Consider the following 15,713-nt stretch of genomic DNA (forward strand, 5'->3'; position numbering starts at 1 on the left):
ACAGTAGTCAGTCCTAGGGTATGGAGTCTATACTGGGGGGTCACTATGAGACCCCTGTGTTACTGCACGGAGGGTGCTGTGTAACACACATCACAAAAACACATGAAACCCTATGAAGTAAAAGACCCCATAGCCCATTAAACACATCTAGATTCAAAGAAACACACTCAAATCATGTCCAAGAGTGAGGGTAAAAGAGTCTCACTCTTGGCAGGAGAAAAAAATAAACCCCAAAAATCCAGCAAAGCTGCTGGGGGACTCACTAGGTTAGGAAATTTAGCCTAAACAGAGAATTCTCCCTAACACTCGCCCCCCCCAGACTAAGGGACAGGAGGATTTAATCCACTCCTGGATGAACCTCATACCTCTAGTCGATGACATACATCCTAGAGAGTCCATCGGCATTTTGATGGTGACACCCTGACCTGTGCTCAATGGTGAAATCAAACCCTTGCAGGCAGATTGACCATCTCAATAGTTTTGGATTTTCTCCCTTCATTTGCATTAACCATCTCAAGGGTTGGTGGTCAGTCTGAATGACAAAAGTAGAACCATACAAGTATGGCCTAAACTTCTTCAGTGCCCACACAATAGCAAAGCATTCTCTTTCTATTGTTGCCCACCTTGTCTCAGGATCCTTCAGCTTACGGCTGATGAAGCAAATCGGGTGCTCCCTACCCTTCTCATCCAGTTGGCTGAGGACTGCACCTATACCTACATTGGAAGCATCAGTTTGTACAATGAAAGTTTGGTGGTAGTCAGGAGCTCTCAATACCGGAGCTTGGCAAAGAGCTTTCTTCAGTTTTTCAAAGGCCTGATTGCATTCCTCATTCCATTTGACCTTCTTGGGGAATTTTGGAGAGGAGATTACATTCAGTGGAGAAGCTATGGTCCCATAGTTCTCAATGAAATTCCTGTAGTACCCAGTGAGGCCTAGGAAGGCTCTCACTTGGGTTTGAGTAGTAGGTGTTGTCCAATTTTGCACAGCTTCAATCTTGCTGAGCAAAGGCCTTATTTCTCCACCTCCTACCTCATGTCCAAGGTAGAACACCTTACTTTGACCTATCTGGCATTTACTTGCCTTGATATTCAAATTGGCCTGTCCAAGAGCCTGCAAAACATGTCCTAGGTGGTTCACATGATCCTCCCAGGAGTGGCTGAAGACTGCAATGACATCCAAGTATGCCATGCAGAAGTCCTCCATCCCAGCTAGAACTTTGTTTACCATCCTTTGGAATGTAGCAGGTGCATTGTTTAATCCAAAAGGCATGACCTTAAACTGGTACAAGCCAACTGGGGTGGAAAATGCAGTTTTCTCCTTGGCATGGTCTGTCAAGGCTATTTGCCAATAGCCTGACGTAAGGTCAAATGTGCTGAGGTACTTGGCTGCACCAAGTTTATCCACCAACTCATCTGTCCTTGGTAAAGGGTGGGCATCAGTCTTGGTGACTGCATTCAGAGCTCTATAGTCCACACAGAATCTCAAGTCTTTGGACCCTGCCTTTGGATCTAACACAACTGGGCTAGACCATGGACTAGTAGAGGGTTATATTACCCCAAGATCAAGCATCTTCTTGACCTCCCCCTTGATATGGGTTCTCACATTTTCTGACATTCGGTATCCTCTGCTTTTTACTGGCAGACAGTCACCAGTGAGTATCTCGTGCTGTCCCCAAGGGGTCAAGCCTGGTGAGAGTGAGAACAGGGAGGCAAACTGATTTAACATAGATTTGCACTCCTCTTGTTGCTCAGGTGTCAGATCTGAAGAGAGATTGACTCCTTCAATTTTTTCATCCAAAGGTACACCTCTGAGGAGATCAGGGAGAGACTCACTCTCTTCTTCATCTGCTGCTGAAGCTAGAAGCAAGGCTCCTACTTCAGGTCTGGAGATGTACGCCTTCAGTCGGTTGGTGTGGAAGACTCTAGGAGCTTCCCTGGGTCTGCCCAGATCCACCAGATAGTTGACCTCTCCAAGTTTTCCCACAACTTTGAAGGGTCCCATCCATTTGTCCTGTAAGGCCCACTGCCTTGTGGGGAGCATAACGAGAACTAGCTGGTCTTGAGTGAACCCAACCATGTTAGCCTTTTGATCATGCCAATGCTTGACCAAAGCTTGTCCAGCTTTCAGGTTATCACTAGCTTCTGCCATCATGTGTGACATTCTCCTTCGAAGACCTATCACATAGTCAGTCACTCTGACTGGCTTGAGGGGGGGAGCGCCTTCCAACCCCTCCTTAATCAGGGCCAATGGACCTCTGACCGGATGGCCATAGAGAAGTTCAAAGGGAGAATAACCTACTCCCTCCTGAGGGACTTCTCTATAAGCAAAGAGAAGGCATGGCAGTAGAAGGTCCCACTTTCTTTTCAGGGGTTCCTCTGAAGCACCTATCATGCCCTTCATGGTTCTGTTAAATCCTTCTACCAGCCCATTGGTTTGGGGGTGGCAGGCGGTTGAGAACTTGTAAGTAACTCCACAGGTTTTCCACATGGCTTTCATGTAGTGGGACATAAAGTTTGATCCCCTGTCAGAGATTGCTTCCTTAGGAAACCCAACCCTGGTAAAAATACCAAGGAAGGCCTTAGCCACAGCCGGAGCTGTAACAGTCCTCATAGGAATTGCCTCAGGGTACCTAGTAGCATGGTCTACTACAACAAGGATAAACCTGTTGCCTGAGGATGTAGGGGGATCAAGGGGACCAACAATGTCAATCCCTACCCTCTCAAATGGGACTCCCACAACTGGGAGAGGCAATAATGGTGCCACATTCTTGGCGCCAACCTTACCAAAAGTTTGGCAGGTGTGGCAGCTCTTGCAGAACTTATCTACTTCGGCCCCCATTTTTGGCCAGTAGAAGTAGAGTGAGAGCCTTTCATTGGTCTTCTTGAAACTCAAGTGACCAGCCAAAGGAATCTCGTGGGCTAAGTGCAAGAACTGTTGTCTGTTTTCTTGAGGTACTACAAGGCGTTGTAGTCTCCAGGTTCAGACTCAGTTGGTTCACTGTAGAAGAGGCCATCTTCCCAGTGCAACCTATACTTCCCAGGCTCCTGCCCATCAGCCTGAGCAGCTGCCTGTTGGTGGAGACCCTCCAGAGTTGGACATTCTCTTTGTCCCTTACGGAAAGCTGCCCTGCTGGGCCCACCTTCTGCCAGTAAAGACTGCAGCTCAGGATGGTCCTCAGGGTCTAGATCTCCAATAAGTTCTTGGCCTCCCACTAGCTCTTCTTCAGAGTCTAGTTCAACCATACAGGGTTGTACCTCCCTCTCAGCCTCAGCTGAAGGGGGAGTTACAGGTGTAACTGTTGGAAGCACTGGAGTGCTTGCTGCTGACTTTTTCCTAGGAGTCTTGGGTTGCCCCTTTGCTCCTGATCTGGTAGTTACTGCAGTGAGTTGCTCCAGTGGCAAAGGAGTGATCTCTGCAATCATCTCCTGAGATAACCCTATCAGGGTTTTCTCTCTTGCAGGTTTTGTGAGCTCCTGTAACCTCTTACTAGGCAGTCTGGGGGTATGTGACACAACTCCAAGAGCTTTCAGGTCATTACCCAACAGAACCCTACCTGGCACTTCACATTGTACACTGACAGGTATTTTTACAGCCATGTCATTACACTGGATGAGAACTGTTAACTGGGAACACATCTGCACAGGCCCTCCAGCTAACTTGGTGAGGCATTTGGGTGCCTTAGCAACATCCTCTGCCTTGAAAAAAGATTCATCCACCACAGTTATGCTGGCCCCAGTGTCTCTAATGGCAGGAGTCTCCTGACCATTTACCTGGATACTGTCCTTATAATACTCTTTAGTATTATCTGGGATAGAATTATATACATCTAAATTCTGTTGTTCCCACAACCCCAGAGAGACTAAAGAAATACTGGCTTTGACTCCAATGGGTTCATCAGCCAGCAGTAGAAAGTTTCCACTTGCCATTGGGACTTCCTCTTCTGGAGCGAAGGCTAAGGAGGCAAGTTGGATCCCTGAAGGTTTACCCTTGCATCTGGGATCTCCTTTCACATGGTCAGTAGAGCCACAAACAAAGCATTTAACAAATGCCTTCTAGAATGGAGGCTTGTTCTGACCTCCCTCTGGTTTAGCACCAGAGGAGACACTATTCTGCTGTGGTTTCCCTGGTGGCTTACCCTTCTGGTTTTGTTTGGGGCCCTCTTTGGAATTTGCAGTATTAGAATTCTCTTTGGAGTCCTTTTTAGGCTGTTTCCCCTCATCCTTTTTCTGAGTTACCCCAGAATCCTTGTGAGTGGCCCTGTTGGCAACCCACAAGTCAGCAGCCTTAGCTAGTTTTCGGGAATCTAATTTCTTTGAATCAGCCAAGTGCTGTCTGAGTTCAGGAGAGCAGGCATCATAAATTGACTCCAACATAACAAGATTCTTCATACCTTCATAAGTGTTCACTTTGTAACCCTTAATCCATCCCTCTAAGTTTTTCAACCCTTCACTCACCCAGGTAGCCCAAGGGGTACCATCATGCTTTTTGAGGGTTCTAAACCTCTTAAGATACTGGGAAGGGGTCTTCCCAAACCTAGCTATCAAAGCTAGTTTCACACATTCATACTATTTCCTATCCTCCTCCCCCAACTCCATTACCACATCAGTTGCAACAGGGGGAAGCCTAGAGAACAACCAGGTGAGTAAGTCATTTCCTGTGATGTTCTGGAGCCCATGATTATAATCAAACAGAGACAACCAATCCAACACATCCAAATACATACCAACCAATTCTTTAGGCATCCGGGGTCTTTTAGGACTGGAACTTCTAGAGGAGCCAGAGAGAGAAGCATTTTTGACAGACAGTCTCTTCATTTCTAGCTCATGTTTGAGCTCCATTTCCCTTAGCCTTAGTTCTTGATTCATTTCCTGATGTCTCTGTTCAGCCAGAGTATTCAGTTTCTTGAACTCTAGTTCAAGTTTTATTTTCTCTAATTCGAGATATTGAGGACTTAGTGTGGGACTTGGTAAAGGCCCAGTAGGTACAGCAGGTAGGGCAGACAGAGGCTTAGGGGGGACAGTCACAGCAGCCTCACCCTCCTCTTCTGACTCTTCCTCAGGATTATCAACATTTGGATCAATATCAATTTCTATACTGTTATCTACATTTTCTGGCATGGTAGGTTCCTCAGACCCATCATCCAGACTTTGGTTAGCTAATAACCTTTCTATTAACTCCATTTTTTTGCCTTTAGTCAGGAGGTTCTTAGGTTTACACAATACTCTTAAACAATCAGCAGTGTTTGTAGCAAGGGACTCTTGACTATAAGTTTCCATAGTTGACATGTTAGAAAGATTACTTTTTAAGTGCTAAGCTTTGTGGTTAGTTGTACTAAGGTATCCTAAAGCACTCTAAAGTGTATACTTAATACATATCCCACCGCTGTACACCAGTGTTAGGCAGAAACCTGTGCAGTTCCCTTAGGGACCACTGCAAAAGATTTAAGACTACAGGTGTTAGCAGTAAACCCACTTGGTAGCAGTCTGTACCACCCAGATTTACCTGGTAGCTGTGGCTGAGCAGTCAGACTTCCCTCAAGAAGAGTTAGACAGTATGCAAAGTATACTCAATAGGCACTCAGATACAATAATACAAGCAAACACTGACCAGAGCTTTGGTATCAAAGTATATCATTATTTATTTATAAACACACAGTTGAAACACTCCAGCACTCTTATTGTAAAATATTCTAAACACAGTTACTATTATGATATATACACCCCTTTTTCCCTTATTAGAAAATCACAGTAAGACACCACTTATTTTCATACAGAGGTGAGCGCTTAACTAGATTGCACTCTACTAAGGTTGTGAAAAAGGGAGGGAAAAAGACAGAATATGCAGGGTTACACCACTCTACGATTCAGGAACACTATTAGCAAGGCAGAGAGCAAAAAGTCACTGGTGAGCCAAAGTCCAAAGGCTGGGCCCACTCTTAGAGAGAGCAGAGCACAAATGCGCCCAAGATCACACAGTTACACTAGGCTTAGAAAGTCTAGCAGAGGGTTCAGAAAAGAGTTTAGAGAGGCTTAGAAAAGTTTAGCCAAGGTGTCCCAGGCTAACCCAGGTTCGAAAGCCGGGGGCTAAATCTACCCCGTACAGTCGGTTGCAAGGGAAGCCAGGCGGGACACGGTACCTTAAGTGGGAAGGATCCTCCAGCGGTGGTAGTTGTTCCTGGTAGTGGTTGCAAGTTGTGTCGTCGTCCAGGGGAAGAGAAGATCTCCACGTGGAGGAAAGATGCAGGTCATTGCACTACCAGGGCAGAAACCAGCTGCAGAGTTTTCCGGTAAAAGGTGGTACCTTTATCTCGCAGTCGTGGTAAAACGTGGTATCCCGGTTGCCGGGGTGCTTAGCACGGGCAAGGCGGCCACGAGATACATCGGGAAAGCGAAAAGACGGTGAAACTGGTTATCCCCACCAGTCAAAGGAAGAAGACTCTCCGGTGGGAGATCTCCTCTGTCGTTGGGAAAAGTGGTGAGGCAGTCCAGCAGGGCTCCACCAGTGGTGGTGTCGTGGCAGGTCGGCTCAGCTTCTCCCTCGTCGGATTCTTAGGTCTCTGTGGCGACTTCTGAAGTTCCAGTCCCCAAAGCCCTGCTTTTATGCAGCAAACCCCCATTCACTCAGCCTAGCTGTCACTCAAACATGCTAAGTGGTGAGCCGGCCGGCTCACCACTTGGGCCAATCAGGACGGAGTGCGACTTGAGTTGCCTAGACAACTCAGTCCAGGGTGCCTAAATTCCCCTCCACCCCTCCTAAGTACCCCAGACATAGTGGCACCACCTTGGAGGGCTTCTGTGGAGAAGCCCGCCAAAAAGTGGAACAAAGGGCTCGACTTGGGTTGGAGTCACAGAAGAGAACACAAACGCCATTTTAGAATCAAGTTTTGGCAAAAAATACCAACCGGAGAATTAATATTAATTAAATAAACCAGCGGTATGTTCGAGGCTACCTTAAATAATTAAATAAAGATAGTAGCCTAAAACAATGGGAAATCCCATAGGAAAATATTCGCGGTTGAATATAAAAAGTAGTATCCACTGACACCAGCCAAAACTCGATCAGGGGGGACGGAGACGTGCCCCCTCGACTAACAGACCCTGGGGCAATCGAATTGCCCCAGCCAGTACGTCCACAATATGATGGTTGGTACTGGTTCTGTTCAGAATTTAAGACTAGTAAAGTCAATGGTGACTTTACATGCCCTGGGAGACAGTAGTCAGTCCCGGGGTATGGAGTCTATACTAGTGGGTCACTATGACACCCCTGTGTTACTGCACGGAGGGTGCTGTGTAACACACATCACAAAAACACATGAAACCCTATGGAGTAAAAGACCCCATAGCCCATTAAACATATCTAGATTCAAAGAAACACACTCAAATCATGTCCAAGAGTGAGGGTAAAAGAGTCTCACTCTTGGCAGGAGAAAAAAATAAACCCCAAAAATCCAGCAAAGCTGCTGGGGGACTCACTAGGTTAGGAAATTCAGCCTAAACAGAGAATACTCCCTAGCAGGAAGTGATGGAGGACACAGATGCATATAATGTGGAGGAGAAGATAAGGGGCACAGGTGATAATAACACTGAGCTAGTGGTATGGTCCTTGGGCATGGAGGCTGAAGCTCATAATACCACAGGTAAGGTAATGCCTGCCAATCTGCGCTACCCCAACCAAACAGTAATCTGAGGTTAGTTTGGTACCAAAAAGTTTTCACAATGCCACACTCTCCTGGGTTATACAGTAAGTATTTTTAATTGATAAAAGCAAAGAAACACTACACGCCAACACGTGTTTCAGCCCTCTCTGGGCCATCCTCAGGGCGTATGCACATAACAAATTAAGTATAGCTGTTCAATAAACATGTCGAAATACATTTATCAAATGTAGGACCAGAGTGATGAAACAGCCATAATTACAATATTCAGTAGAATTACAGTTATTTACATAGATCATGAATTCAATTTAATAAGGTGGGAGACAAAAAGAAAGAGTGTAGGGAGAGAGAGGAGAGGAAGAGAAAACAAAGCGTTAAAATTAAGATTGAGCATTGTTATTAATGATTGTACTTTGAATATTAGTTTGTGCTAACAACCTATAATTACTAAGTTGCCACATACTATGCACTGGATTGAGTTAAAGAATATTATTCTAATTCGGTCAGGTCGTTACACCAAAGAGACAGCAAAAGGTCAAATGGTATTCTGTGTAAAAGTCATTCAAAGAGAGTCTGAACTTAAGCGGTATTAGAAAATGTTGACATATGCTGCAATGTGCGCTGACAACGTTACAGAGCTATAATTACCTATATAGTCATATGGTTAGCTATAGTTATGAGAAGCGAATTGGAACATCTTGTTTGTTTTATCACGACCAGCTAGTATTACCAGCTTCTCATAATAATATCCCCCTTTCCTTTTGGAACAGATGACGCTCGTATCTTACGGACATTAGACTTGCAGTAGCACACTGCCTGTTCGGCATTTACCCTCTCCAGCACTGTTACCAGTGGTAAGCAACCTTTAACATTACAAGTTGATACTTGCTTGAGTACACTCATTAGATTAAATTATCTATTGGAACTCTTAGTATTCTATAGAATGTTAAATATGCATATATGTATATTTACTGCAGCCATCTCCCGACTCGAACTAACCGACCCTACAGAGGTGATTTATCGGGCAATGAGAACCATATTAAGGTACAGCATACCATTTGACCTTTTGCTGTCTCTTTGGTGTAACGACCTGACCGAATTAGAATAATATTCTTTAACTCAATCCAGTGCATAGTATGTGGCAACTTAGTAATTATAGGTTGTTAGCACAAACTAATATTCAAAGTACAATCATTAATAACAATGCTCAATCTTAATTTTAACGCTTTGTTTTCTCTTCCTCTCCTCTCTCTCCCTACACTCTTTCTTTTTGTCTCCCACCTTATTAAATTGAATTCATGATCTATGTAAATAACTGTAATTCTACTGAATATTGTAATTATGGCTGTTTCATCACTCTGGTCCTACATTTGATAAATGTATTTCGACATGTTTATTGAACAGCTATACTTAATTTGTTATGTGCATACGCCCTGAGGACGGCCCAGAGAGGGCTGAAACACGTGTTGGCGTGTAGTGTTTCTTTGCTTTTATCAATTAAAAATACTTACTGTATAACCCAGGAGAGTGTGGCATTGTGAAAACTTTTTGGTACCAAACTAACCTCAGATTACTGTTTGGTTGGGGTAGCACAGATTGGCAGGCATTACCTTACCTTTTGTTTATTGTATAGAAGGGGTGCCGAGAAGTTACCCTTCTACGCTCTGCTACTGCTGCTAAGGACCCCCCCCCTCACATCATAATAACTCTCTGAGTGAACCAATAATAATGCGTGCGCAACTACCCACATAAGGGCCTTACTTCTCGGTTTCTTCACCATAATACCACAGGGTCTGGGGTCTGAGCAGGAAGTGATGTAGGACTCAGATGCATATAATGCAGAGGAGAAGATAAGGGGTCCAGGTGATAATAACACTGAGCTTGTGGCATGAGGAGGAGGTGATGTAGGACTCAGATGCATATAATGCAGAGGAGAAGATAAGGGGTCCAGGTGATAATAACACTGAGCTTGTGGCATGGGCCGGGGGCATGGAGAATAAAGCTCATAATACCACAGGGTGTGGGGGTCTGAGGAGGAAGTGATGGAGGACACAGAGGAATATAATGCAGGATATATGATAAGGGACCCAGCTGTTAAGAAGACTGAGCTAGTGCTACGGGCTGGGGGCCTAGAGGATAAAGCTCATAATACCACAGAGTGTGTGGTCACGGGAGGAAGTGATGGAGGACACAGATGCATGTATTGCTGGCATTAGATAAGGTACCAAGGTGATAATCACACTGAGCTAGTGGTATGGGCCGGGGGCATGAAGGATGAAGCTCAAAATACCACAGAGTGTGTGGTCTGGGGAGGACGTGATGGAGGACCAGATGCATATAATGCGGAGGAGTAGATAAGGGACCCAGGTGATAATAACAATGAGTTAGTGGTATGGGCTGGGGGCCTGGAGGATAAATCTCATAATACCACAGTGTGGGGTCTGAGGAGGATGTGATGGAGGACACAGATGCATATGATGCAGAGGAGAAGATAAGGGACCCAGGTGATAATGTCACGACCACAGGTGCCTGGCGAGTTTGGCGGCGATGGAGACTCCGACGCCATTAGACTGTTCCACCATTTTTTCTCGGAAACGATATCCACGGTCTAGTCTTTTCCATCATGGCCGCCTGAGTATATCACTATTCACTTCTCGCCGGCTCAGCACGTTGCAACTGTGCTTTCCCGTGTTGCTATAGTGCTCCCAGTTCTACTTCCTTGCGACCAGTTCGCCCCTCTCTGTTCCCTTTCAGTCCCCCCTTTTCCTCCCTTGTTTTTCCCGTCTTGCCTGCCTTCCTTCAGCTGGTTTCCTCCTGGATCTCCCTGTGTTTTTTTTCTCCTTTCTGCATCGGTTCCAGTGCTGTTCGCCTTCACTTCCATTGAATTCTCCTCCAGAATTCTGCATTTCTCCCGGCTTGGACTTCGCTATCGGACCGTCTTCCACTGTCCTGTTCATCGGCATCAAGGGTTTTTGTGCCTGGTGGCTTTTTCCCCTCCTACCATTGGCTGTCACGGAGAGGGGCCACCGTGATTTTCCCTGTAAAGGGTCACGGTAGCTTCCTTTCTCGGCAGACCGTATCTGCTCTCCAAAAAGAAGACTCAAGTACGACACCCAAGACGGAAGAAGCTCAACTATCCGTCCACAGTCCCTGATAGCTTGCAACGCCAAAAGAAAGAGATTATGGCCACGCCACAGCAGTTGCAGGAGTTAGTGGCAGCCGTCCAAAACCTCAATGTTGAAGTCCAGACACTCAAGACCGACAATGCAGCACTGCAGCAGAGAGTGGCTGCTAGAGAACAACAATCTACAGATTTACCCCCCTTACCTTTGGTATCAGGGAGGTTTGATGGCACAGAGAGAAAGGTAACGGAATTCCTTGAAGCCTGTAATATTCACTTCACCTTCAGACCCAATGCCTTTTCCATGGATCATGCTAAGGTGGGGTTCATGATCATCCATTGAACTGGGAATGCCTTGGCATGGGCAACCCCGTTGGTATCCCAGTCAGACCCAGTCCTACAGGACTATGCCGCCTTCAAAGACCTCCTGAAGCAAACCTTTCTAAGGACTGAGTGTGCCTATATTGCCAGTGAAGACTTGCTGGATGTGTGGCAAGGTAACTCCGACCTGCTTTCCTACATATCCACATTTAAGAAATTGGCTACGGAAGCCGGTTGGCAAGAACAAGCGCAGTACACAATCTTCCGCAGGGGTTTGCGGGAAGAATTAAAGGACGAGTTAGCCAGGATTCCTCGTCCGGACACCTTCTCGGATCTACTAGCAGCTGTATGTCACGCCGCCTGTCCGGGGGTCTCCTTACCCGCTACGGCGCTCCCCGTCTTGGAGGTTGTATCCCCACTTTCGGCTTTGGGGTCCGGGGTTGTCCTTGATCTCGGGCGCTTCCGGGTCTCCTGTGCGCACTGCTTTGCGCATGCGCGGGCGTCCGCTCTCCGCTCTCCGCGCATGCGCGGTGCGCAGGACGCTCGATTCAGGGAGATATGCGGCTCAAGCCTCGTTGTGGGATATTCAATGCCTGGGAGACGGCACGGCTTGCGTTGCAAGCCTCCCAGGTGCTGGTGGGCCTCTTTAAGGAGCCCTGATCCTTTTTCAAACCGCGTCTCAACACGGTTTGTTCGGATCGTGTCTTCGCTGCCTTGTGTTGCCTTCCCATTATCCTGTTACCTTCTCCTGCCCTTGTTCTGCCTGGGGCACCCTGCCCTCCTACCTGTTCTGCCTCGCTCCCTTCCTCCTGCTTCGTCCCTGATTCTGAGTTCCTGCTGGCCTACCTTGGTTCTGGTCCTTGTCCTCCTTTTCCGCCTGTCCGGCACACTCCTCCCTGATTCCATCCGCTCTGAGTTCCCACTGCCCCTTCTGGTTCCCGTGCTCTTCTCGTTGTCCGGCCTGCTCCTCTTGCTGCCTAGTCTTCGCTCCTGGAGGTACTGTTCAGCTTCTGGTCTCCTGATCCTCATCAGCTTCTGTCGAGATCACACTGCCTCCTGTGGACCTTGAACCTTCTACTCAGAGGCTCCCCCTGCCAGTGCTTGCACTTTCCTGATGCCACGCAAATCAGGGGTGAGCCAACCCGTGGCGTTGGGAGCCGGTTCACCTCCAATCCGGTTCCATTCGGGCTGGTGTTGGGCTGGTTCCCCGCGCCATCGTTCACGTCCCCTCGGATCATCTGACAGCCTGGCAGCCTGGCCTCATCACCAAGGAACCCAACCGGACGAACAGGTACGCAGCATTCTCGTGACGCTATTTACAACAGATTGAGACGCCTGTCTTCTGAAACCTCAGACTCTGCGATGGAAGAGGATCCGGGTCTTTGCAATGAGCTACAAGCGCTTCCTGCTGAGATGGCGGCACTCCGTCAGGAGAATGTAACCTTGCGCCAAATGGTGACACAGAATGTTGGTGCCATTCCACAGCCTGAAGGTCCCATGGCTCACACTGCTCCCATCAAGTTCGATGGAGATCCCCGCCGCATGGGTGAATTCTGTAATCATTGCCGCATACACTTTCTCTTCCGTTCAACTCATTTCACCAATGACAAGGCCAAGATCGGATACATATTGGGCAACTTGTCTGGAAACGCGCTGGCCTGGGCAACTCCTTTGGTCGTTACCAATAACCCAATCCTGAATGATTTTGTAGCCTTCGAGAAGGCATTCTTGGATGTGTTTCAATCCCCCAATCTGGCTTCAGCAGCACAGAATCAATTGATGGACCTGTTATTTAATGGAATTACGACAGTAATGTCGATACTGTTTCCCACAATAATTAGCAAAATGTGAATAATCTCACCTTGACAGATCGAGTAGACCGCCAGGAAACAACCAAGTGCAGCCGTGAAAGCTACCCTAGGACAGCCCTGTCCTCTCCGACCCGGAGTGGGATTAACCAGGGGAGAGAACAGGGTAGCCAGGGAAACCCTCGATGGGGAAGAAAACTTTGGTAGAATCTGGAAGTGTTGTGGATCCGGATGGTTGATGAATGTCTTCTACGAGTGGCTGTGGGCAGGAAGGCTTCGTCTGGATGAACGAAAGGAAAATGATCAGAGTATTAGCGTAAAGAAGGGAATGGGAAGTGGAAATTAAATGGCACAGTAAAAGGGTTCTCACCAGCGGAGTGAAGGAGAGGATGATTGATTTAGGGCTTCGAAGGAGAAGAGATCGGGAGATGAGAGCTCTAAAAGAAATAATACTTGGGTCAGAACCAGAATCGGGAGAGACGGAACGGAATTCTGAGTTTATGGCACTTACAGCTATTGGGTGTTTCAGCAAGGAGGAAAGCAGGGTTGGCGTAATCGTGACGCCGATGGATATCTGGGCTCGATGAGAAATCCCGAGAGATAGCGAGACCGGAATGGGAGCGAGAGTCTGGAGATGAGAGCTTGAGAGACAAAAAGGTTACAGGGTTAGTCGAAAGTGAAATGGTAGAGGCAGAGATATTGAAATCCCTAGAGGCGAACTCACGGAGCGTCTGTAGAAACAGAAGCGACGCGAGGAGTTGCCGGCTTCAGTGTTTGATAAAGGATCACGTGAGCAGGCCGGAACGTCTCGGAGAAACGTGAAGAGTCTAGACCGCTTCTTTCAGAACGGAAGTCATCTTGAGAAGGATTCTCGGGAGTCGCGTAGAGAAGATTACCACACAACCGATTGAGAGTCCATAGTGACCACCTCCCACAATGTGTAACAGGACCTACAACAAGCCAATACTGACATCATCTCTTACATCAGCCGTTTCCGTCAATTAGCAACTGACTCCTTATGGCCAGAGGTAACACAAAAGACCTTGTTTCGCCGGGGATTAAGAGAGGAATACAAGGATGAATTGTTACACATTCCTGAACCTGACGATCTACAGAAACTTATTGATCAAGTTTTGAGAATTGACCAGAGGTAGGCCGAGAGAAAAGGAGAGAGACGTCGTTTGGGAAGGGAAACCCCAGACCACTAACTCTACCTACTGGGATGTCAGCACCTTAGGATTCTACCCAGGAACCAATGCAACTGGGAGCTGTAAGGGGCCCTTTATCGGAAGAGGAGAAGAAGCGCAGGAGAAGTCAGCGACTGTGTTTGTACTGCAGAGGTGCTGGTCATTTTCTGGGAACCTGCCCTCTGCGTCCTATCAAGAAAGGGGGAAACTAGAAGACCTGTCGTCTAAGGGAAAGGCTACGACAGGTCCTTTCTTGCTTTCAGACCTTTCTAGCCCTGGGTTACAACTGCCCCCAATGCAGCCTGCCGTCTTGATGATTCTTGAGATCACTTTAAAGTGGCTTGATAAAACGGTTAATGTCCATGGTCTTTTAGATTGCGGGGCCTCCGGAAACTATATTGATGAGGCATTCGCCATCAACATTGGTATGTCTTTACTTACCAGAAGAACTGCTATACCGGTAGAGGTCATCGATGGTACACCTTTGGCTTCCGGTCCCATCCGGTTGCATACAGTCGGCATGCTATTACAGATCAAGGGGCATGAAGAAAGGATAGCCTCGACGTCATCAAGTCACCTTCGTATCCAGTGGTTTTGGGACTGCCTTGGCTTTTGCGACACAATCCTGCAATCAATTGGGAGTTCCGCACTTTGAAGTTTGTTTCTGCCTTTTGCCTCCCTGAATGTTGCTGCCACAACACATCCTTGAAGTCTACAACCTCGATCCCTCTAGTCCCGGGAGGGGACTCATCTGCTTTATGTTCCCTGTCCTCGATTCCGAATGTTTATGCTGACTTTTGTACGGTGTTTTCTGAGCCTGGAGAAATACCTCTTCCTCTTCACAGGACATTTGACTGTTCCATAGACCTGATTCCTGGTGCTGTGATTTCTCATGGGAAGTTATACTCTCTAACTCAGTCTGAAAAACAGGTACTCCGGGATTATCTGGATGATTGTTCTAAGAAGGGTTACATCGTACCTTCCAAATCCTCCGCCGGTTTCCCGCTGTTCTTTGTCAAGAAGAAGGAGGGGACCCTGCGGCCCTGTATCGATTACCGCCAATTGAATGACATAACACTCAAGGACAGGTACCCATTACCTTTGATTCGGAACATCATAGAGTCCTTACGTTCTGCCAATATCTTCACTAAGTTGGATCTCCGGGGTGCCTATTACCTGGTTAGAATCAAAGAGGGCGACGAGTGGAAGACGGCATTTAAGACACCCTTTGGGCACTACGAATACAGGATAATGCCCTTCGGGTTGTGTAATACCCCAGCCGTCTTCCAATGGTTTATGGACAACGTCTTTGGCGACCTGGTTGGAATCTTGGTCTGGGTTTACCTGGATGACATCCTGATCTTCTCGGACAATCTGAAGGAACATGTCTCGCATGTCCGTGAAGTACTTCTGCGATTGTCACGTAATCACCTGTACGCCAAAGCCGAAAAGTGTTTGTTTCATCGGAATAGCATGGAGTTCCTGGGATACGTAATCAGCAATGCAGGTATACACATGGATTCGGGCAAAGTGACGGCTATTCAGAACTGGAAACAACCACATGATTTGAAGTCCCTTCAGCGGTTTTTGGGGTAAGCCAACTTTTATCAGCGTTTTTTCC

At 47.1% G+C, this 15,713-nt stretch overlaps 1 protein-coding gene across 1 annotated transcript in view; it reads right to left on the minus strand.

The window, feature by feature from the left end:
* Positions 1-15,487, minus strand: part of LOC138568897 (vomeronasal type-2 receptor 26-like) — a 65,293-nt gene extending 49,806 nt beyond the window's left edge. The window contains exon 1 of the mRNA XM_069646677.1: positions 15,437-15,487. Coding sequence (XP_069502778.1) covers positions 15,437-15,487 — 51 coding nt within the window. The remainder of the gene's footprint in view (positions 1-15,436) is intronic.
* Between the last annotated feature and the right edge of the window lie 226 nt (positions 15,488-15,713).

Source organism: Ambystoma mexicanum, chromosome 2q (assembly GCF_040938575.1).
Source record: "Ambystoma mexicanum isolate Mex_15411 chromosome 2q, UKY_AmexF1_1, whole genome shotgun sequence".
Lineage (NCBI taxonomy): Eukaryota > Metazoa > Chordata > Amphibia > Caudata > Ambystomatidae > Ambystoma > Ambystoma mexicanum.